General features: G+C 46.6%; 1 protein-coding gene across 12 annotated transcripts in view; it reads right to left on the bottom strand.

The window, feature by feature from the left end:
- The window catches only part of Mast4 (microtubule associated serine/threonine kinase family member 4), a 656,456-nt gene that overhangs the window by 178,139 nt on the left and 452,121 nt on the right, over positions 1 to 26,196 (bottom strand). For 3 of the 12 annotated variants that reach the window (XM_045139074.1, XM_045139075.1, XM_045139079.1), the window contains exon 1: positions 11,141 to 11,772. The exons of the other annotated variants lie outside the window; for them this stretch is intronic. In XM_045139074.1, coding sequence (XP_044995009.1) covers positions 11,141 to 11,232 — 92 coding nt within the window. In that variant the 5' untranslated portion in view covers positions 11,233 to 11,772. Of the gene's footprint in view, positions 1 to 11,140; positions 11,773 to 26,196 lie in introns of those variants that run through there. 12 annotated transcript variants of the gene reach the window in all.

Raw genomic sequence — 26,196 nt, 5'->3', positions numbered from 1 at the left:
TCTGCTTAGGAAACTACCACGGATGGGGAATACCTGTCCTAATCACTCTGTTTGCCAGTACGGGTGGCATGCGATTGATTTACCACCTGCCTGCCTGCTTGAGGAGTTAAGCAAGCACAGTGTGCCAGTCTAGGGCAAGCAAGCTGCCTGGGTATGGGCATGGGCAGTAGGGCAAAGACCACCACCAGGCAGAGATGTTAGTCTTCACCTGAAATTTAAAAAACAGCAACACATCAACCCGGTCTATCATTACACAGAGAAGACATTAAGCACTGGAGGGCGTCGATTCAGAAAATCACTCAATTTTTATTGTGTATCTCAAAACTTGAGATTAGCCGCATGAAAGCAACAGTTTTACAGGAATCCTTTTCCCAGTTCCAAAACCAACAAGCCATCCAACTCAGACTTAAGAAATAACATTACGTAATGGCCACTTCATGGCTATTGTTTTACAGTCACAAAGGCTGCATTTACGGCCATTTCCTGGAGCGCTTATATCCAGCTGGTAGTTTTTCCCATGGAAAACGTTATTTTGTCCCCTTTCGCCCCTCCACAGCTCTCCAAAACGAGCCATTTGACAATTATCATTTCTAATTTCAATATCTGACATGCTGCGTTTGCAAAGACATACACGTTGAACGAGAAGGGGCCCTAAGGGGCTCTTTGTGAAAGCCAGAGGCTTAGAGACACCCTCTGGAATTAAAAGCCAAGAGATTCCGCAGTGACTGCTAACAGTCTAATAGCGAGTGTTCTGGAAGTGACACAGTCAAGTCTGAGACATAAACATGTGCTCCAACATTTAAAATGAGACAGACAAAAAGCATGACACAGACCACTTCCACAAACACACACCCGGTCAGTGGGCCTGGAAAATTCAAGCGTCCTTTCATCTCATCCCGCGGCCCTAGGAGACCTGGGCAAGTTGCACAAACATGATCCATTTGACACGCCTTCCTCCAGCAGGTGACTCACTCTGAATCTAACTCAGGATTCCAAGACACCTGCAGCTTGAATGTCCCTGTCGCATTAGGACACAGAAAACTGGTTTGTACCTCAGAGAGCTCAAAGCATAGCCAAGACCCTCAGAAGACCAACAGTAGTTGGCCTAGGACATGCAGACACGTCACGGTTTTGCTGTCCTTTTCCCTACAATCACCGTGGGTAAGAGACCTTAAGAAATAAAACCAAGAGCCACGGATGACCAAAACGTCAACAGAATGTGCAAACCCCCAGGGTTCTCTGATAAGAGTAAGCAACTGGACACTTAAAAGAGAAACATTTCTGGGGCTGGAGAGATGGCTTAGCGGTTAAGGCGCTTGCCTGTGAAGCCTAGGGACGCAGGTTCGATTGCCCAGGTCCTACGCAAGCCAGACGCACAGGGTGACACAAACACACAAGGTCACACGTGCACGCAAGGTGGCATAGGCACCTGGAGTTTGACAGCAGTGGTTGGAGGCCCTGGCGTGCCGATTCTCAATCATAAAAAAATAAAGATAAACATTAATGACCGTCTGTTCTTATCAGTGCATTTTACCTTCAAGTGCTGGTCATAGCCTCAAGTTGGTGCTAGAGTCTTTTTTCCTTAAGACAAAGCAACAGGACTGTTCAGTTTGATATCAAGATAATTACCTTTCCTAGTAAGCATGCCCAATGGCCACTGGCATAGCAGAAATGCCGCCAGGTGCTCACAGTCTATAACAAGGACGAAGGTCAACCTTTTCAGAATCGAAAGCGACATTCATGATGGAAGTTCCTTTATCTCCCCGTATATAGACTCGGGGAGCACACCAGAGCGACAGGTATTAACAACCCTGCGAACTTTTCAAACAATACTTTTACTAATTTATTTGAGAGCCCAAGGGGGGTTGGGGTGGGGAGAGCGAGAATGGGCGTGCCGGGGCCTCCAGCTGCTTGCAAACGAACTCCAGATGCATGCGCCACCTCGTGCATCTGGCTTATGTGGGTCCTGAGGAATTGAACCTGGGTCTTTTGGCTTTGCAGGCAAGAGCCCTAACTACTAAGCAATCTCTCCAGCCCAGTGTAAACTTTTTACACAGAAATCTCTCTAGTTACAAAATGTGTCATGCATCACACACACACACACAAATGACTACTATCTAACCAACACTTGTACTAACAGGGAATGACAGCTTTTAATAGATAGGAGTTATGCACACCCTGTGACTACTTTCATCCTGGTAGCCCCAGGACCTTTTTTAATATCTTGGCTCTACTATTTAACTTTCAAAGGGATTATTCACTTACCATGATGTCACACTCAAATGACTAGGTGACGCGTAATGGAGGCAGCTCAGATTAAAAGGCTTTGTTCATGCTCACGCTAGAGATGGGCGTGGATGGGCTGGGCACACAGGGGTCCAGGCCGCCAGTCTTAACCTCCCTGAGAGACGAGCCTTTTCCACTTCAACCATGATCAGGAGACATTTAGCGCCAGCCCTACTCCGCCCTGAACCATCTCACCACGGGGTTCAGAATTTCTTGACACCAGGGTCGGTCAGCCTTTAGTCTCTGTCTTGAGGTATGCGACTTCCCTACTGGAAAGGCATTATTTAACTTCTAACAAAATGATGTATCTACAAAGAAAACCAGGCAGGGCCTAGGAGCGATGGCTTAGCAGTTAAAGCGCTCATCTGCGAAGCCTGAGGACGCAGGTTCGATTCCCCAGGACCCGCAAAAGCCAGATGCACAAGGTGGCGCATGCGTCTGGAGTTCGTTTGCTGTGGCTGGAGGCCCTGGTGTGCCCAATCTCTCTCTGCTTCCTTCTGTTTCTCTCTCAAATAAATAAATAAATAAATAATAAAGAAAACCAAGCAAAGACTTACAAGAATAAAAAAAAGTGTACTATATTGCAGACTTATCAATATACCATCCACTTATCCCAGAGCTCTGAATGTTAAGACAGAGAAACACAGACACACACACACACACACACACACACACTCACTCACACCCCCAGTGCTTCATAATTCCAGAAAAGAAGTCAGGCCTCGCTACGAAAGCACATGCACAGCATTCTAATGGTTGATAACCTTCCTTTGGAGCTTGTTCTTTGAACTTTCACAAGCCTCTCTTATCACTCTGTCCTCCCCTCCTCCTCTCATTCCTTTCCCTTCTCCCTCTCCCTTCCCTCACAAAAGAAAAAAAGAAAAGAAACCCTGAACATCCCAGGGCAGGATAAACACTCCTGGGAGCGCCCACTGTGAGGTCACAGCAAGAGTGCAGCAGCCCTTAGTGACCGTGCGTAAGGGACTGACTGCTTAATGTCCTTTGGATGTGATCAGCTTCCACGGGGGCCGCCCAGTGCGTGACAAATCCGTCACGTAGGGGAAGCCCGGCCACTCAAGCAGACACCACTGAAAGCCACAGGTGCCCAGGCCTCCTTCCCTCAGCTCCCTGTTGCTCAGATGGAGGCTGGGGCACCGCGGGATGGCTTCAGGGCACATTACCAGCGATGAGCGAAGGGCATGGCGGGGTAGGGCACAGAACAGGGAGAGAGGAGGATGAAAGGAAGCAGGTACGAGACAGGCCTGGGCAGGGCAAGGTGTGGGAGGAAATGAGCTCAGAGACTCAGGAGGGGCCGGGCCCACAGGTCAGGCATAGAGAGGAAGGCAGGAGCCATGGCACATGGGGCTATGTGGAGGGGCAGGCTGGGTGCCAGAGCCCAGGAGGAAGCCAAGAGATGGTGGGGAAAACGAGGCCCAGCAGGACTCAGGTCTGTCTGTCTGTCTCTGTGTGTCTCACTGCACAAACCAGGCTTTGTTCAGAGTTGTGGACACCCTCCTGCCTCTATCTGTTGCATGCTGGGATGACAGGCATGTGCCACCATGCCCAGCTGAGTCACGCCTTTGAAATAAGAGAAACTCCAACCGACACGCGGAGGAAAGATCTGGAGCTTCCAGGGAGGGGGCCAGGCAAGGGGAAAGAGTGGCGAGAGAGGGGATGTGAGTCACAGAGAGGGCCCACAGGTCGCTTGGCCTCCTGCTGCGTGCCCGCTGGATTTAGCTGCCCACAGGGTGGTGACCACCCACAGTGTCAAGTTCCTTGCTCCACTGTTTCCTGTTAGTGACATGATCACCCAGTACTGGGGGGACAAAGCGCTGGGATTGCGGCCAGCCAGAACACACCCTTCGTTTCCGCGGCACAGGGCACCTTGCACTCTTAGGGGACCCCCTCCCCGAAGTCACCTTATATGTCTTCAGCTCCCTCCCGGGCCACCCTCAACTAGGCTTCTGGCCACCTCCCAGGGTCTGAAGGGTGACTCTGTGCTCCAATTTTCTGGCTCAGCCGGCTCCAGCGCTCCTTACCTGAACTGTCAACTTCCTGCCCAGAGGACTTTCTCTCTGTCCTGCCTCAGAGCCTTTGATGTGCCCAGATAACTGCGCCCAGACTTTTTCCCATAGCTTACTGTCTCCCTTTAAATATTACTTTATTGAACAACCTTCCCTGGCCACAAGATTTCAGGCAGTCTCCCACCCCACGCCCACATGGGTTCCCTTTCGTCATAGCTCTTGCTTTCAGGTGTTGGGACACAGGCTTCCATGTGGCGATGGACTTACACAGAGACGTGTTTCCTGGTGACACCCAAGCATGCTGTCTGGTTCATCACCATTTCCCTTGCCCAGCATGAATAAATAATGCTCTGTGGTGTGCGGCACCAATGGCTTTTCAGCAAGTGTGTAGTTATTTGTATTTTGGGCATCGAGGACAAGCACAGATTCCTTTCTCTTATTCTCTCTCTTTCTCTCTTTCTCTCTCTCTCTCTCTCTCTCTCTCTCTCTCTCTCTCATAGGTATAGGGGTGTTCCTCTATCTCCCAGGCCTATAAAAGCACCTTCCATGGACATTGTGAAACCATTACTGAGGGCTGGAGCGATGGCTTAGTGGTGAAGGCACTTGCCTCCGAAGCCTAAGGACCCAGGTTCAATTCCCCAGTACCCACGTAAGCCAGATGCATAAAGTGATGCATGCATTTGGAGTCCGTTTGCAGTGGCTGGAGGCCCTGGTACCTATTCTCTCTTTTCTTCTCTCTCTCTCTCACACACATAAATAAATAATAATGCAGAAGTATTTAAAAAGTCTTTATTTGTTCCTCAGAGCCAAAGAGTCACTGACTCCTACCAACATTACATCCTTCCTTTTTCTCAAAGGCACCCCTTTTTTGGGGGGGGGTGTTAGTCCTACAACAAGTTCCAGTGGTGTTCACTGATTGGTGCCCAGAGGTCAACCCACTCCCAGTCCTGAGCTCCCCACGCCCACTCGATCTCTCTTTCCCCCAAGGATGAAGGCTAAGCTCCCGGACTTTCCTTCCCCACCTCATCACCCATTCCTCCTTCCTGTGTTGCAATGATCACAGTGAGGTCAACGGCTGAGATGCGTTCAGAGTTTTTATTTGCAAGTCACTGCATTAGTTAACTATGATGCTGCGCATCAGCCAGGTTAGAATTCACTGGTGATGAGAGGGTGACGGGGCCAGCTTTACTGCCACGGGTGGGGCACTGGAACCGGAGAGAACTCCTGGGAAGGGAGGGAGGGATGGCAGGAAGCAGTTATGAAACCTACACAAGTGGAAGCCCTTTACACTTCACTGTAACCCACTAAGGAACTCACCCCCGTATCACACGTGGGGCGATTGAAGCTCAAAGACCCTTCATATCTTAACGCCACATGACAGGGTTCCACCCAGGCGAGCTGGTTCCAGAAGCAACATCCTAACCATGGCCTCTTCGAGTCTCTGCTTTTGCAATGATGAGCTAGACTCTGTCTGGTTCTTCCTGCTCCAGCAATACCCAGCTACGTGAAGTCACTGCCCTCGACCCCACGAAAGGTCCTATCCTGTCTGACAAATTAACAGCCCATCTTCCAAGACCTCTGAGGGTGGCGCTGTGTCTACGTGGTGCCCCTCCGGACTCCCCGGCCCGACGTCTCTCTCGCGTGCTGACCTCTGGCTTATTGGTCCCTTGGAAAGCCTCCTCCACTGCCCTGGTGTGCGATGATTCACGGACTTATCTCATGAAGGGCAGGCCTCTGGCTTGCAGCTTTGGGTCACAGTGCTCAGGTGCATGATGGGTTTTCAGTGGACGTCAATGTAACTGGGCTTTGGGTAAAAGGGTTCGTACAAGTTTATTGACACCGACAGAAAAACTCACCACCAACACCAACAAAAACCCCTCAATCAAACGCTACACATCTTTCTGACGGGAAGATGCAGGGGGAGTCAGCGGTTCAATATGCCTTGACAGCTACAGAACTTGGGGATCTCTGCGCATATCTGCCGCCCATAGCACGCGCTGCAAATCCAGTAATGCAAACTCAGCCAGCTCAGCCAGAAACAAAACAGACAGCGGGCAACCAAGCTTCTCCCATGCCCTGGTTCTTGCAACTTCAGATTTTTAGGAAAACGTATCTGGAAACGTGAATGGCCAGCTCGTTAGCGTGGCAAGAGGTTGATTGATGGGAAGGGAGGCCGGGCTAGTTTAGAGAAGACTACTCATGCCATACAAAAATGTACCAGATTTCTGAACACCCAAGTGGAAAGTCACTCTCAAGACCCATTTCCTTCCACACAGCCAGATGCCAACCTGGGAATTCAGCAGTTCTGCGAACACCACAGCAGCCTTTGTTTACAAAGTCACCAGGAAGAGTCTCGCCTCACTCTACAAAAGTGTTTTTTTTTTTGAGGTGGGATTTCACTCTAGCCCAGGCTGACCTGGAGTTCACTATCTAGTCCAGGCTGGCCTTGACCTCATGGCCATCCTTCTACTTCAGCCTCTGGAGCGCTGGGATTAAAGGCATGCGCCACCCTGCCTGGTTCCCAAAGTCCTTAATTCAATGGGGACAGAAAAGGTGTCATAAGCACATGTACGCGCCAGAATGCAAGGCAACTACTCTCCTTGATGGCGCAGGGAGTCCCAGAAAAATGCCACAGCCACCCAATGAGGCATTGAAAGCCGCTCTAATATGCGCATTTGACTTCAATCTAAACCAAAAACAATTTTTTTTTTTTTGGTTTTTCCAGGTAGGGTCTCACTCTGGCCCAGGCTGACCTGGAATTCACTATGGAGTCTCAGGGTGGCCCCGAACTCACAGCAATCCACCTACCTCTGCCTGCCGAGTGCTGGGATTAAAAGCATGCGCCACCACACAGAAGGTGACATCCTTGAGGGATGAGAAGGGCAATGACAGACACAAAGGGACACGCTCCCAAGGGACTAGCCAAGCTGGACAGCAGAGCAGCACCCAACGAGCCTGTGGGCAGACAGCCCCCAGCCTCCAGTGGGCAAGACGGGAAAGAAGGGACAGATCGCTGTGCTGTGTCCGGGGAGCAAGGATGTCTTGTGTGGCCATCAGTAGTCTGTTGTCCTACAGATGTAGGCCTGAAAGTAATCCTGTGAGCTTCTCCCCTCAGAAACTCCAGGATGAGGGGCTGGAGAGATGGCTCAGCAATTAAGGCACTTGCTTGCAAAGCCTTAAGACCTGAGTTCAATTCCCCAGCACCCACGGAACACCAGATGTACAAGGCGGTGCATGTGTCTGGGGTCTATTCTCAGTTGGCTAGAAGCCCCAGCACACCCATTCTCTATCTGCCTCTTTCTCTCTCATAAATAAATAAAATGCAAAAAAAACAAAAAAAAAAAACAAAAAAAAAAACACTCCAAGATAAGGAAGGACTATGCGTTGGAAGAGAAACCTTAAAAGGTTTCACGTGAGAGGAGAAATTAATAAACAAGCAGGAAGATGGATGCAATTAAAACCCAAAGGTGATGTCAACGGCTCCCATCAGGCAGGTTTTTTTTTTTTTTTTTTCCCATCAGGCAGGTTTAACATGAGACTATGAAACCATCTGATCTTTTCTTCATTTACACAGCCCATGCCTCCTCCTATCCTTATGGGCTCAACAGTGTTTTCGCGGGCTTGGAGCTAAATTTTACTCTTAGGCCAAAGGCATTAATACTGAAAACGGAGTTAAGAAGGAGTTCAATGTAAATCAGAATAAGGACCCAAGATGCAACATTCACAATGAAAAAACCATAAAAATCTGTAGATCAGACAGCAAGGGCATAGATGCGAGCCTTGAGCAGGGCAGAGATCCCAAGGGTGGAGACATGTCGCTGAGCTCCTTCAGTGAAACTGGCATGAGGAAAGCACCCCTTGGGAAGAAAGAAGCCCTTGGGAAGGAGGTGCTTCAGGGAACCTGCCGGCCAGGAAAGTCTGGGGCTGGGCTGGGAAAAAGTCGGGTTCAGCACAGCAAAGCATGTTGCAGAAGGAAAGGGTCACGACATAAACCTACAACTTGTGTCTTTAGGAAAAGAACTGATCACTGGCTGACACCAGAATGCACAGCCACACATCATTTATTTAGTGAGTGAGTGAGTGAATGAGAGAGAGAGAGAGAGAGAATGGGTGCACCTCGGCCTCCAGGCTCTGCAAATGAACTCCTGACGCATGTGCCACTCCGTGCATCTGGCTTACGTGGGTCCCGGGGAACCGAACACGGGTCCTTAGGCTTTGCAGGAAAGCACCTTAACCACCAAGCCATCTCTCCAGCCCACATAGCCACACATTGTTATCCTGGGAGGGGGAATCCCTTCATCTTCCCAGATTTACGTAACACAAGTTGGACACCCTTTTTCTGGAAACATGAAACCCAAGCTGCTCCAAAATCCTAACTTTGGTGTGTGTTCCCAAAGTTTCAGGTTTTGGAACATTTCGGAAACAGTCAACTTCTAGGTGCAGATTCCACTCTGACAGCTCTGGCTGCTCCCAGGCATTTTGGATAAGGGCCACTGAATCTGTAAGCACCAAGCAGTGTTGGCCCTGTACTGGACAGCTGGATGTGGACAGGGCACTTATTTCCAATCTCCAAGTACCCTGGAAGATCCCCAGAAACCGGCTGTCACATGTGGACTCCTAGCAGGCAGGGAAGACCATCATCTCTCTCTCTCTGTCTGTCTTGCTGAATCAAAAATATGATTTGGTAAATGGAATCAGTCACATGACCCCCACTACACCCAAACAAACCTACTCTCCCTTTGCTCCTGCCTCAGATAACTTCAGATCCGCTGGTGCTGCCAGGGTGAGTGGTCTGCAGAGATTGGGCTGGATCAGAAATTACCCAAAATTCAGAGTCTGTCCAAGCGGAGATCAAGTAGCACAGACTGTCCCAGGAACGCCATCAGGGAGCAGAAATAAAGTCCGCACCTGTCCTTTAGGATCAGACACACAGGTGTGACACACCTGGGCCTCCTTATCGGCTCAAGAACCAGGGACTCCAGGCAAGAGCCCCTGAGCCGGGACTATACCACGGGGAAAATATCAAAGGCTCCATCCAACTGACCAGGTGAGAACGCAGCTGAACAGGTGGGCAGCTATAGCATTCACCACCACGAGGCACCAAGGGGTTACCTAAACATAACAACAACTAGACATAAAACAAAACTCAGAGCCATGTGTTCCAGTCACCATGCCAGAACCCTACATGGTTTTAATGACACTGACGTTATTAAAGGTGCATTAATAGTATGACATTAAAACCTGCAAGATTTTACTGCTCCCTCCCTCTCCCTAACACACACACACACACACACACACACACACACACACACACGAGAGTATGAATTGTCTGTGTGTTGCCTATGTGAAATATTCTAAAATGCAAGAAGTACCATGGAAGAGATGGCTTAGTGGTGAAAGCACTAGCTGCAAAATCTAAGGACCCAGGTTCGCTTCCCCAGGTAACCCAGATGCACAAGGTGGCATGTGCGTCTGGAGCTCATTTGTACTGACTAGACAGAGGCCCTGGTGTGCCCATTCTCTCTCTCTCTCTCTCTCTCATATAAATAAATACATAAACCATTTTTAAAAATGAAACACCAGGCTGGAGGGATGGCTTAGTGGTTAAGGCACTTGCCTGCGATGTTAGAGGACCTAGGTTCGATTCCCCAGGACCCACGTAAGCCAGATAGATGCACAAGGTGGTGCACGCTTCTGGAGTTCATTTGCAGTAGCTGAGGGCCTTGGTGCGCCCATTCTCTCTCTCTCTCTCTCTCTCTCTCTCTCTTTCTCTCTCTCAGCCTCTTTCTCTCGCAAATATAAATAAAAAATAAAACAAGACCCACAGGAAAAAAAAATACCATAGAAATTTTCAAAAGAAACATGACTAAGTTTTTCAGAGTTTTTTTTTTTTTTTTTTTTTTTTTACAGGTTTTACCAAAGCAAAAGACCATTTTCGGGTGTTCTCTGAACAGTGGCACACAGAGATTATGCAGTTCCAAATCTGATAATATGCATCCTGTTTATTTGGCTAGGCTGTTCCTTTCCAGTGGGTTCACACTGTGTGTGGAGGGCAAGTCTAGGTAGAAAGCAAAGAATCTGTATTTTCTCAGCTAGAAGAGTATGGCCCTCTAAAACCAAAACAGTGCTAATGACCTGCTCTGGACAGGAATGGCGAGGAGACACACCACTCCTGTAAACACGCTCCCTCCTTGCAACTGCCTGTAAACTCCCTCTGGCCCACCTGCCTCTCAATTCCAGGAAGAGCCTAAGCATAGCTTAAAAAGGGTGCCCCCTCACCATTCTGCCTCCTATACATTACAAAACGAAAAGGCCAACCCTAGAATAATAATAAATGCCAGCAAACCAGTAAAGAAAAACAATCAAAATTAGCAAAGTTCTGCAGTCAGTATGAAGCAGGCTAATTTGGGCTAGCTAGGCATCACACATTTGCATCTTACAGATGATAGCGCAAATACATAACAGAGAAAGCTTCTGAGAGATTGGGGTACCAGAAGCCCATGCCAGGGCCAATGAAACAGTAAGCATAAGCGGATAAGTGGGCGACAACGTCTCTCTCACTCTCTCTCCTCTCCCCACCATTCGCAGACAAGTTCCGACCATCTACATTTGCAGAAAGTCTCTGAGATCTCATTCACAAGATCCCTCAGGAAGCCCCGGGGAGAGGCAATATAAGAAACAGTACCCCTGGCCAGGTAGAAACTTTTCAAGCCCAGATACCTAGAGGAGACCCCGGGTACCAGCCAGGCCTCTGGAAGACAGCACTCCCTCCTCCAGGGGACATCCGGTCAGTTTTTGTTGTTGTTTGTTGTTGTTGTTTGTTTTTTTACCTTTGTGTGCGCCGAAGTCTATTTCCACTCCTCAAATGAGGCAAAGTAAAGTTTGAGAGCACAGTCCAGAAATTGGGGTCAGACATATCCATTTCTTTCTTTCTCCAGTTCACTGCGAGTTCAAGGCCGTGAGATCAAACCAGTGGAGGAAAATAATAATAAGAAGAAAGAAAGAGAGAAAGAGGAGAGGGGGGAAAAAAAGTCCCAATTATCTCCTCACTCCCTCCAGCGCCAGCGTGCTGTGAACTGTGGTCTCAGGAACAACTTGGAGGTGTCCCCGGGCTGGCCTTTAATGAACGCACAGCCCACTGAAAGGTTCGGGGAAACTTATTTCCTCGTGGGTTTGCCCTCTCCCACTGAGCCTGCGCCAGCTGAGATGCGTAATTACCGGAGTCTAGTCCTGCGGGCGTCCTGCTGGAAATGCTGTCTCCGCGTGTGCGAGAGTGTGTGTGTGTGTGTGTGTGTGTGTGATTCAGTCCGAGGTACTGGGTCATCTGTTCGGCAGATACCATTCGCTGCCCCGGGAGGGGAGGAGGAGGAGAATCCCACTGACTATTTTAAGCCTGCGGTTCCGGGAGACCCTGGCTTTGCTTATCAGCAAAACCACTCACATCCGAACATGCCCAGTGCTGCGTTTCCTTTCGGTGTCTACACACAGGGAAAGAATAGGAACAGGGAGGGGGGAAAAAATCTTCCCTCGGCCTCCCCTTCTGGAGAGGGGAGCAGAGAGGAAACTTAAAGGCACTTTTAGAATGTTGGCCTATGGAAGCACTTGAACCTGACACCTCTGCACCCTCACCCCTCCCATCCCTCCCAGGGTCCGGGGACGACAGGGCCCCTTCCCAGACTGGACAGTCCCCATCACCCATCACTGGAGCTGGGGCTTTGGGGTGGAGCACACAGAACCCCAGTGCTCGGCGGGGCTGGGCATCACGCGGCCTCGCTGCTGCCCACCCTCCCCCACAGCCTAAAAATGGATCCGTCCCTTTAAATAAATAAATAAATGCAGCTGCCAGCCCAGAATCAGTCAAGTGTGTGTCTTGCTCACCTGAAGGCTGGTGTGTATGGGGGGAGGGGAGTGAGTCACCCAAGGACCAAGCCCCAAAGCACCCAGGGAAGTCCCTAAGGACTGCCAGGTGTGACGCTGTTTGATAGGACACACTGCGCGCGTGCACACAGACACACACACACACACACACCCACTCACTCACTGGAAACCGCGGTAAAACGCAAGCGGCCAGTTCACATCCATCTGATGGGTGACGACGGCGCACACCTGTCTGGCGTCACGCGTTAGAAGTGTGAGTCAACAATCGCACGTGAATAAACTGCCTGGCACTGATTTCATCATGTCCCCTCCCAGCAGGCTGCAGCCTGAGAGGAAACGGTGGGGGGGGAAGCAAACTTAACCTGATTCGTTGAGAATAAAGGTGCAGGCTCTTAAATAGCTCCCCAAAGGGCCAATGTCGGTGCCCAGGGACACAGACGGGGACTGGTGGGACAAGTGAACTTTAAATTAGCTGCTGTGAAGTCGTGGTACTAGAAAGTGCGTGGCCCTCAGTGGAAATCATTCCATAACCAGAGACTCTCTAAGAGCTGCCGGGGATAATTCTTTGTTGGGGGGAAGGGGCAGTAATCAAACCCAGGGCTTTGCATATGCAGGGCAAGTGGCCTTCCACTGAACTACCTGGCCACACCCCCGGCCTGCATACTAACTCTTACACAGGGCTTTCTTATAACCTCCTCCTTTTCCACAGACCCTTGAAGTGTACACACACACACACACACACACACACACACACACACACACAGAGACAGAGAGAGAAAAAGAAAGAAGAATAAAAAATATCCCTTCAGCCTGAGATCAAGTGAGACCCTACCTCCAAAAAAAAAAAACAAACAAAAGATACTCTTTTAATTTCCATTTGAGAACCAAGGCTCAAGGACATTAGTGACATAACACACTTCCCAACATACTTAGCCTCGGTTAAGTACTTCTGTCTTGAAAGTCCTCCCTCCCTCCCTCCCTCCCTCCCTGTCTCTCTCTCTCTTTCTCCTGCCTATCAAACGTCTTTAAGTACAATCGCTGCTCCCTGATCACGGGTCCCACATCCACAGACTGGTCTGACTGCAAACAGCCCGGTGTGGTGGAGCATGCTTATGCACTCAGCCTGCACAGGTCTGACATAGGATGGCCTGAGTTCTAGGCCAGCTTGAGCTACATCACAAGACCCTGTTACAAATAATAATAATAAAGACTAGTAACAATAATAAGATTTCATCATTAATGAACATGTACAGACTTTTTGTCTCATTCTTTAAAAATATTCTTATTTATTTACAAGCAGAGAGAGAAGAGAGACACTGATAATGGGCACACCAGGGCATGCAGCTGCTACAGATGAATGTGCATGTGACTTTACATAGGTACAGGGAAATCAAGCCCAGGCAGTCTTTGCAGTAAAACACCTTAACTGCTCAGCCATCTTTCCAGTCCTAATTTTTAAAATTTTTTTTGTTTATTTTTATTTATTTGAAAGTGACAGAGAGAGAAAGAGGCAAATACAAAGCGAAAATGGGCGTGCCAGGGCCTCCAGCCACTGCAAACGAAGTCCAGACACGTGCGCCCCCTTGTGCATCTGGCTAACGTGGGTCCTGGGGAATGGAGCCTTGAACTGGGGTCCTTAGGATTCAAAGGCAAGCGCTTAACCGCTAAGCCATCTCTCCAGCCCCCTAATTTTTTTAATGTATTTGAAAAGGGAGAAAGGCGGGTGGGGGGGAGAGGGAGGCAATGGATGCACTATGGCCTCTAGCGACTGCAAATGAACTCCATATGCATGTGCCACCATGTGCATCTGGCTTTACAGGGGTACTGGGGAATCAAACGTGGGTCATTACATATTGCAGGCAAGTGTCTGAACTGCTGAGCCAATCTCTGCAGACTCTCTTCTTGTCCTTATTCCCTTAGCAGTACCATCTCATAACCATTAACGTGGAACACCTAGAGATGATTTACAGCATCCGAGTGCAGAATTCATATGCAAATCTTCTGCCGTTTGATCACAGAGCCTCAAGAATGGATGATCTCTCGGGCTGGAGAGATGGCTTAGTGGTTAAACACTCACCTGTGAAGCCCAAGGACTCCGGTTCGAGGCTCGATTCCCCAGGACCCACGTTAGTCAGATGTACAAGGGGGCGCATGAGGGGCAGCTAGACACCACGTAGCCCCCATAATACAATTTCTCGGTATTGACACTTAAAAAAAAATATTTATTTGAGAAAGAGGCGAAGAGAGAGAGAGAGAGAGAGAATGGGCACGCCAGGGCCTTTAGCCACCGCAAATGCATTCCAGACGCGTGCTGCGCCTTATGCATCTGCTTTAAGTGGGTCCTGAACCTGGGTCCCTCGGCTTCGCAGGCAAGTGCCTTAACCACTTAGTCATAGCACCAGCCTGGCACTGACACTCTTCCCTGGGTAATTCTTTGCCGGGGGGACGTTTTTGGGCTCTTGTACTCTGGATGACGTGTACTGCTGTCCTCCTTGACTTCACCCACTAAGGACCACAAAGAACAGCCAAAAACGTCGGTGCGGGTGCTGTTGACCTCGGGCAGAGCCAAACCACCAGCTGGAGGGGCTTCGGGGGCTACTGCTGGAAATAAAGTCTCTCTTTGAGAAAATGATACTGATAGAGATTAGGAACAAGATAGCCTTCCTTTGTAGGTAGTTATTAAGGGCACCTGTCCGTGGGAACCTTGATACCCACCTGCCCTTGGATAGACCAGACGGGCACTCAAGCTTGGTGAAATATGGTGATCTGGGACAGCTGCATTCAGCTGCATGATTCTTCCTTCTAGGAAATTTTTCCTGGGATTTCCCCCAACCTACAGAGTCTTCTCCCTCTCCCCAGCCCTCCACCCCTACCCCGCCCCCCAAGCCACCCATTAATCAAGATCCTCCATATACATTTGACAAGGCAATGAAGCTCATCTCAAGTGGATGTCTAATTTCCATCTCCAGGGTTATAAGAAAACCCAACCCAGGTCACCATGCAGCTACCTGCTCAGGATCCCTCCCAGCTTCCCAGCCCGAGAACTTTTCTGCTTTATTTTCACTTTCTACCATATTCGCTTAAATCTTTCTTTAAAATTTTTTGTTTATTTTTATTTATTTGTTTGAAAACAACAGACACAGAGAGAAAGAGGCAGAGAGAGAGAGAGAGAGAGAGAATGGGCGCGCCAGGGCCTCCAGCCACTGCAGACGAACTCCAGACGCGTGTGCCCCCTTGTGCATCTGGCTAATGTGGGTCCAGGGGAATCGAGCCTCGAACCGGGGTCCTTAGGCTTCATAGGCAAGAGCTTAACTGTTAACCCATCTCTCCAGACCCCTTAAATCTTTCTTAATTTACTTTCCCCCTCCTTTTTTTTTGGTCTGTGTTTGTCAATTCTTTGCTGGTAGTAAGACAAGAACTCAAGAGGCACTTGTGTGATCATTGAATATCCAGCACTTTAACTCCTAAGCTAAGCCCAACCAGAGCGGAGAAAAACTCCATTTCTCTCAACACCGGTAACAAAATGTTGGGTTTGAATTCTGAACCCAACCCTTACTGTGATGACCTTAGGCAAATCACCTAATCTCTCTACTATTTTTTTCCGAAGTGTGATATGTATCTGTAATCGGACCAGCCTCTGCGAGGCTGCACTGCATGCATGAAAAGGAGCTGTCGTGCATGAACCCTTCCATGCAACGTGAGCACCTGCCATGGGCAAACACGGGCAAACCAGCGTTGCTACAGGAATAGTTGACAGAACTGGAGAGTCCTTGACTGGCTCCACAGTTAAGGTTCTTGCCTGCAAAGCCTGACGAGCTGGGTTTGATTCCCCACATAAAGCCAAACGCACATGGTGGCTCACAGACATCTGGCGTTCGCTGGCGGTGGCCAGAGGTCATGGCACACCCATTCTATCACTCACACTATCTATTCGCCTCTCTCTCTCTCTCAAATAAATAATAAGGTATTAAACAAAGAATAGTTTATGTAAGTGTGAAGCAGAGAACATTCCCCAGCATGCTCTCTACTCCTGACTCGGCCCAGATGGTGATCACACTGTATCATAATTGACAGCTAACTGCTGACTCCCACTACTCTGTGAATTCCACAGAGCCACAGCCACATTTTATTGACCTCTGTATTTCCAGAACCTGGCACATGGATCTGGAGGTTGTTTGTAATGCCTGGAGGCCCTAGCATGCCCATTCTTTCTCTCTCTCTCTCTCTCTCACTCACTCACTGTCCCTTTCCCTCCCCCGCTCTCTCTCTCCTTGCAAATAACTCAATAAAACATTAAGGGATAAAGAAGGGTCTTAGCAATCAAGTTGTTTGCCTCCAAAGCCTAAGGATCCAGCTTCCATTTCCCAGTACCCACACGAAGTCAGATGCACAAGGTGGTACATGTATCTGGAGTTTGTTTGTGGTGGCTAGAGGCCCTGGCATGCCCCATCTCTTTCTTAAATAAAAATTAAAAATATTTTTTTTAAAAAAAAAAAGAAAGAAAGAAGTGTCAATCCAAACTCAACAGAAACTCCTTTTCAGTCCCACCTCCCTATTGCACATGCAAGCTGAAGGATTCCTGAGCTGACTTTCAGAGGAGGAGGAATGACTGCATATCGAAGGGTGCCCAGAGGAGAGCGACCAGGGTGCTGCGAGAGGACTGGCAACTGTGCCCTAACAGTGATGAACGGAAGGACTCCACGAAAGCAGAGAGAATTCAGGGGCCGAGAGCAATCCGACCATGAACAGTGAAAGGACTACACGGAAGGAGGTTTGGATCCAAAGAAGAAACAGCCTCGTCCCCTAGAAGGACGTTTCAAAAGCTGAGGGACAAACAAAGACTGAGATTTCACCTCTGGATGGCCTTCAAATCTGATGCCCTCTGCGGCCCCGAACTCTCCTATGCTCCTTGCTCCTTCTAGAAGGAAAAACCCATGCAACTGGCATTTCCCAGGAGGATGACAGCAGCTACAATGGGTAAATTAACAACAACAACAAAAAACATCTATTTTTTCTCTTGGTCGAATGATGTATGTCTTGGCCTGTTTGCATGAGATGCCCTTACTCTTCTCTTCATGTTGAAGGATCTGAGCAAACTCTCAAAGACACTTTGATGTTTTCTTTCTTTCTTATTTATTTATTTATTTTGTTGAGTTAGGGTCTTGCTCTAGACCAGGCTGACCTGGAATTCACTATGTAGTAGTCTCAGGCTGGCCTTGAATTCAGAGACATCCTCCTCCCTCTGATTCCTGAGTGCTGGCATTCACCATGTCCAGCCTTTGATATTTTTATTTGAAAGGCTCGAGAAGGTTTGGGTTTATCCAAACTGAAAATGTAAGTCTAGGTACAGGGCACACACAGCCAGAAATGAATTAGTTAATACAGAGAAAGCACATAATGTATTCCCATACCCACTGAAGATAAGAGAAGGTGCGCCGTTCAAGTGTAACCTGTCTCCCAACCTGTTAGACTTGATTCAGGAACCTGTGATTCACAAAGCAAAGCTGTCAGTAAACACAGGGATTAAAATTGTCAGAACTACAGACATTTTTCTACAGACAAAATAATTATATAGGTAGAAACTAAGGCATTAGCAGTAATTACAATAAACTCACTAAACAACTAAGAAGAAATTGAGATTATGAGATATTCTTATGCACATCATGGGTCTAGACCCACATACAGATATGGAAAGATCATCTACCTATTGTACAACATCTAAGATGGCAGAACAATGGATAAATTTCAAGATCCAGACTTGCTCTGTCATTTATCCTGTTGGCACTATTAGACATTGTTTCTCTAAGGCACATACATGAGATGAGACAAGGAGCTTGTCATCCTACATAAAAGAAGACCAGGTAAGAAAGGGTCCAATCCTTCACGTTTCACTCTCCTTTCTCCATAACAAAAATGCCAGGCCCCGTTTGCTGGCCGGGGTGAGCCTTCCCAGCACCTGGCCCACACCCTCACAGGGCAGTGTTAAGAAATGATACTCCCAGAGGTTGTTTTGAACTTGCATACTATGAGGAGGCTAAGTTTTCTAGGGTGTTGGAGGAGGACGGGGAGCAGCTCCTGGCAGGATTCTGTGGGCATGTTAGTCATGGAGCATGAAGACACAAAACACAGAAGCTTCTCCCTGGTCCTGGCACAGCCTAGGATTGCTCATATCAACTTATTTTTGCTTTTTTCAGCCCCCATAGCCAGCATCTAGAAGCGACTGTGTCCCAAGGTTATTCACGCTCACAAATTCACTTGGTCACCTTCTGAATGTTCTCCTGAGATTGTGGAGAGGCGTGTGAAGAGCACTCAGCACCCCGATGTTTGAGAAATAAGATATAAATACTGAGGTAGAAATGCGAGACAGAGAGAGAGAGAGTGCAGGATGCAGAAAGAGTGCCAAGTGCAAAAGAAGGAACACAGGGCTCAAGAGATGCCTTAGCAGTTAAGGTGCTTGGCTGTAAATCCTGAGGACCCAGGTTTGGTTCCCAAGTACCCACATAAAACCAGATACACAAAGTGGTGCATGTATCTGGAGTTCATTTGCAGTGGCTAGAGGCCCTGGTGTGCCCATTTTTTTTTCTCTCTCTCTCTCTCTCTGTATATGCTTGCAAATAAATACAATTTTAAGAATAAAAAAAAAGATAAATGAAAAAAGAACTTCTAGAAACAGATATGAATGCTGTAAGCCAAGATGGACAATCTTCAGGGCTACATTATCCTGGAAATACTATTTAAACATGTTAACATAATGTCACAAAGTAAGATTCGGGTTTCTAAAGTGAACAGATAAAAACAATGGGGAAAAGGAGAGATTAGCAGAGTGCCATATAACCCAAGTGGGAACCAAGACAGGCTGGACGAAGGTGGGTGGAAATGGGGAGAGGACTGGGCATTTGCCTCGGGCATTCTCTGAGGCCAGCGGCAGCTGAAGTCCAGATGCCATCACTTCACAAAGCCCAGGAGAAGAGGACAGGTCGGAATGGGAAGTGAAACGCTTCGCCCTCCAGAGCGGCTCCTTGACATGCATGATGGACACGCGCGGGGCAGCGGTTCCAGGCAGCGCAGCCCCCACCCAGGGAGCCGGTAAGCGAGGACAGCTTTGTCCTCCGTGCTCCATCTGTTTTGTCTTTATTCTTTTAAGCAGTCTGATACACGTATGCCATGTATTTTGTTCCTAAGACCCTATCTCCACAGGAGAAAAGCAGAGGAGGCACAGCAAGAAGGCTCCTGGGAGATCCAGCGCCCAGCGTGCCCCTCCACTCTGAAACAGCTATCTGGGACCCGGAGAGGTGGCTTAGCCGTTAAGGCACCAGCCTGCAAAGCCCTAAGGGCCCAGGTTCGATTCTCCAGTACTCACGTAAGCCAGATGCACAAGGTGTTGCACGTATCTGGAGTTTGTTTGCAGTGGCTAGAGGCCCTGACATTCCCATTCTCTGTCTCTCTCTCTGAAATAGACAAATGAATAAATAAAATAAAACAGCTATCTGGAAACTCCATCAATAACTCATATATAGTACGGGCCTGTAGCAAAGCTACCAACCATGGAGCAGAATACACAACTTGGAGGTCAGTGCCCTTCTGTCTCCCTCTCTCTTTCACACACACACACAGAGCAAGGCGGAATCCTATCTTGTTTTAATAAGGAACTTTCTAACTACTGCCTCTGGGCAGCCTTTGTGTGAGGCTGACAACGCTGGTGGATTAGGGACATCCATCTCTCTACGGGGCTCTGTCGTGGACAACTGCTGCGTGTATAAAAGGTCCCATTGCCATGCCAATATCCAAGCCTGCTTGCAGATTAGCACCTTAATAAGGCAAGAGCCCCTTGGGGGCAGGAGCTACCTCCCTCACCTTTCAATCTGTCATACCATGCCATCAAGGGTCTGCATGCTAAGACAAGAGAGAAGGAAAGGGGAAACAGAGATGAAGGAGGAGGAAAGGGTGGACAGGGGTAAGAACAGAATGAGGATGGGGTTCTCTGAAGACCAACCCTGTGCATGTTTTTAATTTATTTAAGGGAGAAAGGGGCGGACAGGGAAGGAGTGAGATTAGGTGCACCAGAGACTCTCGACACTGCAAAGTAAGTCCAGATACATGCACTGCTTTGAGTATCTGGCTTTAAGCAGGTACTGGGAACTCGAATTGGGGCCATCAAGGCTTTGCAAGCAAATGCCATTCACCACCGAGCCATCTCTCTGGTCTCCTGTGCATGTTTGAAAAACCTTTCTCTACCTACTCCTATTTGAGCTTTATAAGTCCTCAAGTCCACTCCATTATTTGTATTTTCTGTACCTATTAGGAATCTCTCTATATTCTTTCAGATTCCAAGATGCCAAGAAACAAGGGGCTAGGCATCTATAACCAATTAATGGGCATGCGTGTGTATATAGTTAATTGTAGATGAAATGTTAGGTGCACTTTGGTGGTAACAATGAAACCTGGTTACTAATTCAGTGCATTTGCCTCTAAGTTTGGAGTTAACTTCAAGGACAGAATGCTTCTTGATCCAGGGGTCAGGGTCCAAGGGGCATCATTTCTCATACTGCACCTGCATGTGAATTACAGTGCAATTATACGGGGTGTCAATTTGGTTTAAGTGGGTCAGTGTGGTTATATTTAGCCCTTTAGTAGCTGACACCAAGGCCTTTCTGTAATGTGAGATTAAGGCTAATTTATCAGTTCATCCTTTCCTGAACATTTTTTTCAGGTCAGATCACCGTGGTTACAGAGAGTTATCCATTAAAATAAGAGGAAGAGGTTGCCATCAAAGTACCATGAAGGACCACAGAGACGGAAACCGTATGCTTCTGTGACAAGCAAGATTTTACTCCAGCGTCAAAGCTGATTCAGATTGTCACAAAGTAGGATATGTGAGTAAGAGCATGGAATATTTAGCTAAGAAGTCTTAAACAAAGTTTCAGTTAAGTGTACATTAAGTTATATCATTTAAATTTTTTATTCATTTAGTTATGAGAAAAGGAAAGAGAGGGAGAGAAAAAAAGAGAGAGAATGAGTGCACCAGGGCTTCTAGCCACTGCAAACAAACACCATATGCATGTACCATCATGTGCATCTGGCTTTACGTAGGTACTGGGGAACAGAAACTGGGTCTTAATGCTTTGCAGGCAAATTCCTTAACCACTAAACCATCCCTCCAGTCCCAAATTATTTCATTTTTATACAGAAAAAAATAAAGAAATATTACTTCATAAGGCAACGGAAAGTCAGCCAAGAATGGCTATTAGAGATATGTGATTAAAATATCAAAAGCCATTTTTGCCTTGCTAGCAAAGGTTAAAAATGGCAATATTCATTGTTGGTGAGGTTACAGGGAGATAAGAACTATATCCTAATGATCTCAGAGGCAGCTTGGAAGATGAAAGCACACCTGTATGCACAGGCACATTATTTTTATGTATCTATATAAAGCTATCTGACATATAAAGCCACTGATAGAATTTAGACAAAAAAAATGGCCAAGTTTGTACACAAAGATATTCAGGTATGCAAATTAATCTCAGAGTCCCTTGACACAGCACCATTTTGTGTGTGGGTGGCAGTCCCGCAGATACAAGGTAAGGGTATTATCAGACAATCCTAAAATAATCATGAAATGGAATTATAACATCAGAAACCAGTACAAACCCCTACAGTAGGCTGGATAGTTCCAGGGCTGTCAAGCTCTTCTCTAAATAAGCTATAAGTACAGGTTCTTATATAAATATATATAATTCATATAAATATAAATGTGGTACTTAGCCAAGCATAGTGGCACACGCCTTTAATCTCAGCACTTGGAAGGCAGTGGTAGGAAGATCGTCATGAGTTCAAGGCTATCATGAGAGTACATGGTGAATTCCATGTCAGCCTAGACTAGAGCGAGACCCTACCTTGAAAAACTGCGCAAAAATATAAAAATAAATATGGTACTTAGGTGACAAAAAAACATCCTACAGATGAAACTTAAGGATAGACTTTGAGATTGAGACATTATCCTAGGTTATCAACATGGGTCCTAAATGAACTCTCACAAATCTCTAGGATATAGGTAAGAAAGGACTGGAGAGATGGTTTAGCAGTTAAGGCACTTGCCTGGGAAGCCTAAGGACCCAAGTTCTATTCCCCAGAACCTACATAAGCCAAATGCACAAGGGGCACATGCATCTGGACTTTGTTTGCAGTGGCTAGAGGCCCTGGCACACACATATTCCCCCCCCCCCCTCTCTCTCTCTCTCTCTCTCTCTCTCTCTCTCATAAATAGATAATATATAAATAAAATGTAAAGAATATAAGGAAGAACGAGCTTGGAAAAAGACAATCACAGAACACTGAAATAAGATGCTATTGGGGCTGGTTTTAAAGTTAGAAGGAGGGGCCAGGAGCCAAGGAATGCAGCCGCAGTAGCTGGACAAGGGCAGGAAAAACTGGCTGTGCTCAGATCTGTGTGGACCTTGACTTCAGACCAAAGGAGGAGACAGATTTCAAGATTCTGTCCGACTCCTAAATTTTTCAGAGAAGGAATGTATGTTCTTGTCAGAATTTGTTGTGCTAGCCAGAAGAAACTAAAACATTGTTTTCACAATATGTAATGGATGGAGAATCCTCCTGAAATAACACAAAAAAGAGTTATATGATAGATATTGCTTTCTATGTTATGAAATAAAAATAAGGCATTTTAATAGCATCTGTGTGAGAGGACGAGTGAAGTTAACCTTTATACTTTTCATTTATTTATTTTTAATTAACTATTCATTTGAGAGAGTGAGAGAGAAAGAGGGGGAGAGAGAGAGAGAGAGAGAGAATGGGCATGCCAGGGCCTCCAGCCACTGCAAACAAACTCCAGACGCATGTGCCACCTTTTGCATCTGGCTAAGTGGGTCCTGGGGATTTGAACTGAGGTCCTTTGGCTTTGCGGGCAAACACCTTAACCACTAAGCCATCTCTCCAACTCTATACTTTTTATCTTTTAATATACTTCATTTATTAATAAGCAGAAAGGGTAGAGAGGCAGAGAGAATGGGCACACCACAGCCTCCTGCCACTGCAAATGAATCCCAGATACATGTGCCTCTGTGCAGCTGGCTATATACCGGTATTGGGGAATTGAACCCAGGCCTTCAGACTTTTCAAGCAAGTGCCTAAGCCACTAAGCCATCTCTCCAGCTCCTACTTTTTTACCTTTAAATTCATTATTTTTAGTTAAACAACTTTAATTTCCCAAAGCAATACAACAGGCTATCTTGTTCTCATGACTGTGAAAGTTTGTGCTACTCAAAATTTTAGTGCACTATGAAGAATTTACAAAATTAAAAAGAGAACACTGACTTTTACTATCACTTTCATACAATTTGATCAGCAGCCTTGACACATGAACCACAATGCAGGTGTAAAAGCTGTATGAGCCGTGAAAACAAATATTAAAATTTCTTTTCAAAAGAAGTCATTTCTACTGCCATGAATTTCATAATATAAAAATGAAAAATATTTCTGTCTTTCAGACATATATCCTTACCTGTCTAAGGCAGCTGAGAAAATGGGTATTTTCAAAGTTCGATGGTTTATAAATCCATTCAACACTATGTCTCAGGCTGAATAGACGCATTGCTATTTACACATTAGTGAGACTATGTGTTTATGTGAGTGGTTTTGAATTTTAGATTCATTTCCCTGCATTATTTTGTAGGTTTTCTTCTTTCATAACTCACAAAATCATCCACACTTGAAAAGCGGGCAGGTTTTAATGCATAGATTAGTATTCAGCAAAAACTGGTATTCTTCAATCCACGGATTAAATAGCTTTAATTTATTACACATACACTTGTTATCTTGCACAAAACTACAAAACTCAGAGGATTTTTGCCTTCCTTTAGTCAGATCATGATGGCTGAAAAAAACAGGAGATTCTTCTTTTTGTTGTTACTATTGTTGGATTTTATTTTTTGAATATTTTATATTATCTGAAAGAGAGAAAGGACAGAGAGAGAAGAAGAGGCAGATAGAGAGAGAATGGGCATTTCAGGGCCGCTAACCACTGCAAATAAACTCCTGGTATATGCACCATCTTGTGCATGTGGCTTGCATGGGTACTGGGGAATCAAACCTGGTTCCTTAGGTTTTGCAGGCAATTGCCTTAACTGCTAAGCTATCTCTTATCCCATTAAAACATCTTTCTATGTTATGTAAATTAAAATGAAAATAAGGCATTTTAGTAAACATTTGTGTGAGATTATGAGTGGCATTACTGGTTTGCCCATTTTCCCTCTTTCTCTCTCTCACATACAAATAAAAAATTATATTTTATTGACAAGCTCCCTACATGCAGACAATATACCATGACCAGAATCCCCTCCCTCTGCCTTCCCTCCCCCCCATACCCACATCTCCCCTGCATTAAATCTCTTCTTTCCTATTGGTCTTTCTTCAATTTTGATGTCATTATTTTTAAAGCATTTATTAAAACAAAAAATGAAGTGGCAGAAAACTAGGAAACATGAAAAGGTAAACTGGGCAAAAGTTTTCATTGTATACAAAATGATAACAGAACAACAGATTCTTACAGTGTCTCTCCATTACCCACACCTGGTAATGAGCCCCACTACTTCTTGATTTTTACTTATTTTTTTTAGTTTTAAAAATATTTATTTGCAAGGAGAGAGAGAGAGAGGGAGGGAGGGGAGAGCCTGAGAAAGAACGGGCACACCAGGGCCTCCAGTCACTGCAAATGAACTCTAGCTGCAAGTGTCACTTTGTGCATCTGGCTTTATGTAAGTACTGGGGAATCGAGCCTGGGTCCTCAGATTTTGCAGGCAAGCGCCTTAACCACCACTGAGCCATCTCTCCAGCCCTGACTCCTAGGTCTTAGCGGGATTAATGCTTCATCCTTCCTGCTTCTCAGTGCTCCTTCTACTCATGTGGAGCCTCTCAACCCTGCCACTGGGTCCCGAAACAAAGGTGAAGGGTCCCCATTGTTCTATATCAGTATCTCCCCCAGGACGATCTCCACATCTCATCACTGAACCAACTGGACCACTTGTTAGAAATGCAAACTTGGGCCAGGTGTGGTGGCGCACACCTTTAATCCCAGCACTCGGGAGGCAGAGGTAAGAGGATCGTCATGAGTTCGGGACCACCCTGAAATTACAGAGTAAATTCCAGGTCAGCCTGAGGTAGAGTGAAACCCAACCTCGAAAAAACAAAACAAAACAAAAAACCAAAAAAAAAAAAAAAAAAGACAGAAAGAAAGAAAAAGAAATTCAGTTTTAGGACCTGGAGACATGGCTCAGCAGTTAAAAAGCTTCTCTTCAACGCCTTGTGACGTGGCTTCTGTTCCCCAGTCCCCACATAAAGCCAGATGCACAAAGTGCTGCATGCATCTGGAGTTTGTTTGCATTGGCTAGAGGCCCTGGCATGACCATATTCAATCTCTCTGTCTCTCTCTCTACACACACACACACACACACACACACACACACACACACATTCACATACATACACACATATGTAATCTGTTTGCAGGTAAATAAAATTTTAACAAAGAAATGCATATGTGGGGGAGTCTCCTCTGCACCTCTTGATTCAGGAGTTAGTGAGGGTGAAACTTAGGAATCTGTATCCACTAAGCTCTCGAGTGATTCTTAGCTACAAGGTTTGTGAGGGCATCACAGGAAAATTAACACCTCTTTAGATGGGAAATGCAATGATGTAATGCCTTGTTATCTCTCCTGCCTCATCTCCTGACACATGTCTTCTCATGGTTTATGCTCCAATAACAGGAAAATATGTACTTGTCAGAAATATTGAATTACTTGGTACTTCCCAGTGCCGTCAGTTCTGCCACACCTCACTGCCTTGGCACCTCCTGTGCCCGGTTTCTAGAATTTCCTCCTCTTCTGCTTGGAAAACTTCTGCCCGTCTTTCAAGTGTGAGCAGCTAAGGTTGCCCTCCAGCCAAGTTCGCCTGACTTTGTCCTACTCACAGTAAGTAGGTTTCTTCCTGGCTCCCCCGC

This window comes from Jaculus jaculus, chromosome 20 (assembly GCF_020740685.1).
Source record: "Jaculus jaculus isolate mJacJac1 chromosome 20, mJacJac1.mat.Y.cur, whole genome shotgun sequence".
Lineage (NCBI taxonomy): Eukaryota > Metazoa > Chordata > Mammalia > Rodentia > Dipodidae > Jaculus > Jaculus jaculus.
This window is presented reverse-complemented; position numbering and strand designations above follow the sequence as displayed.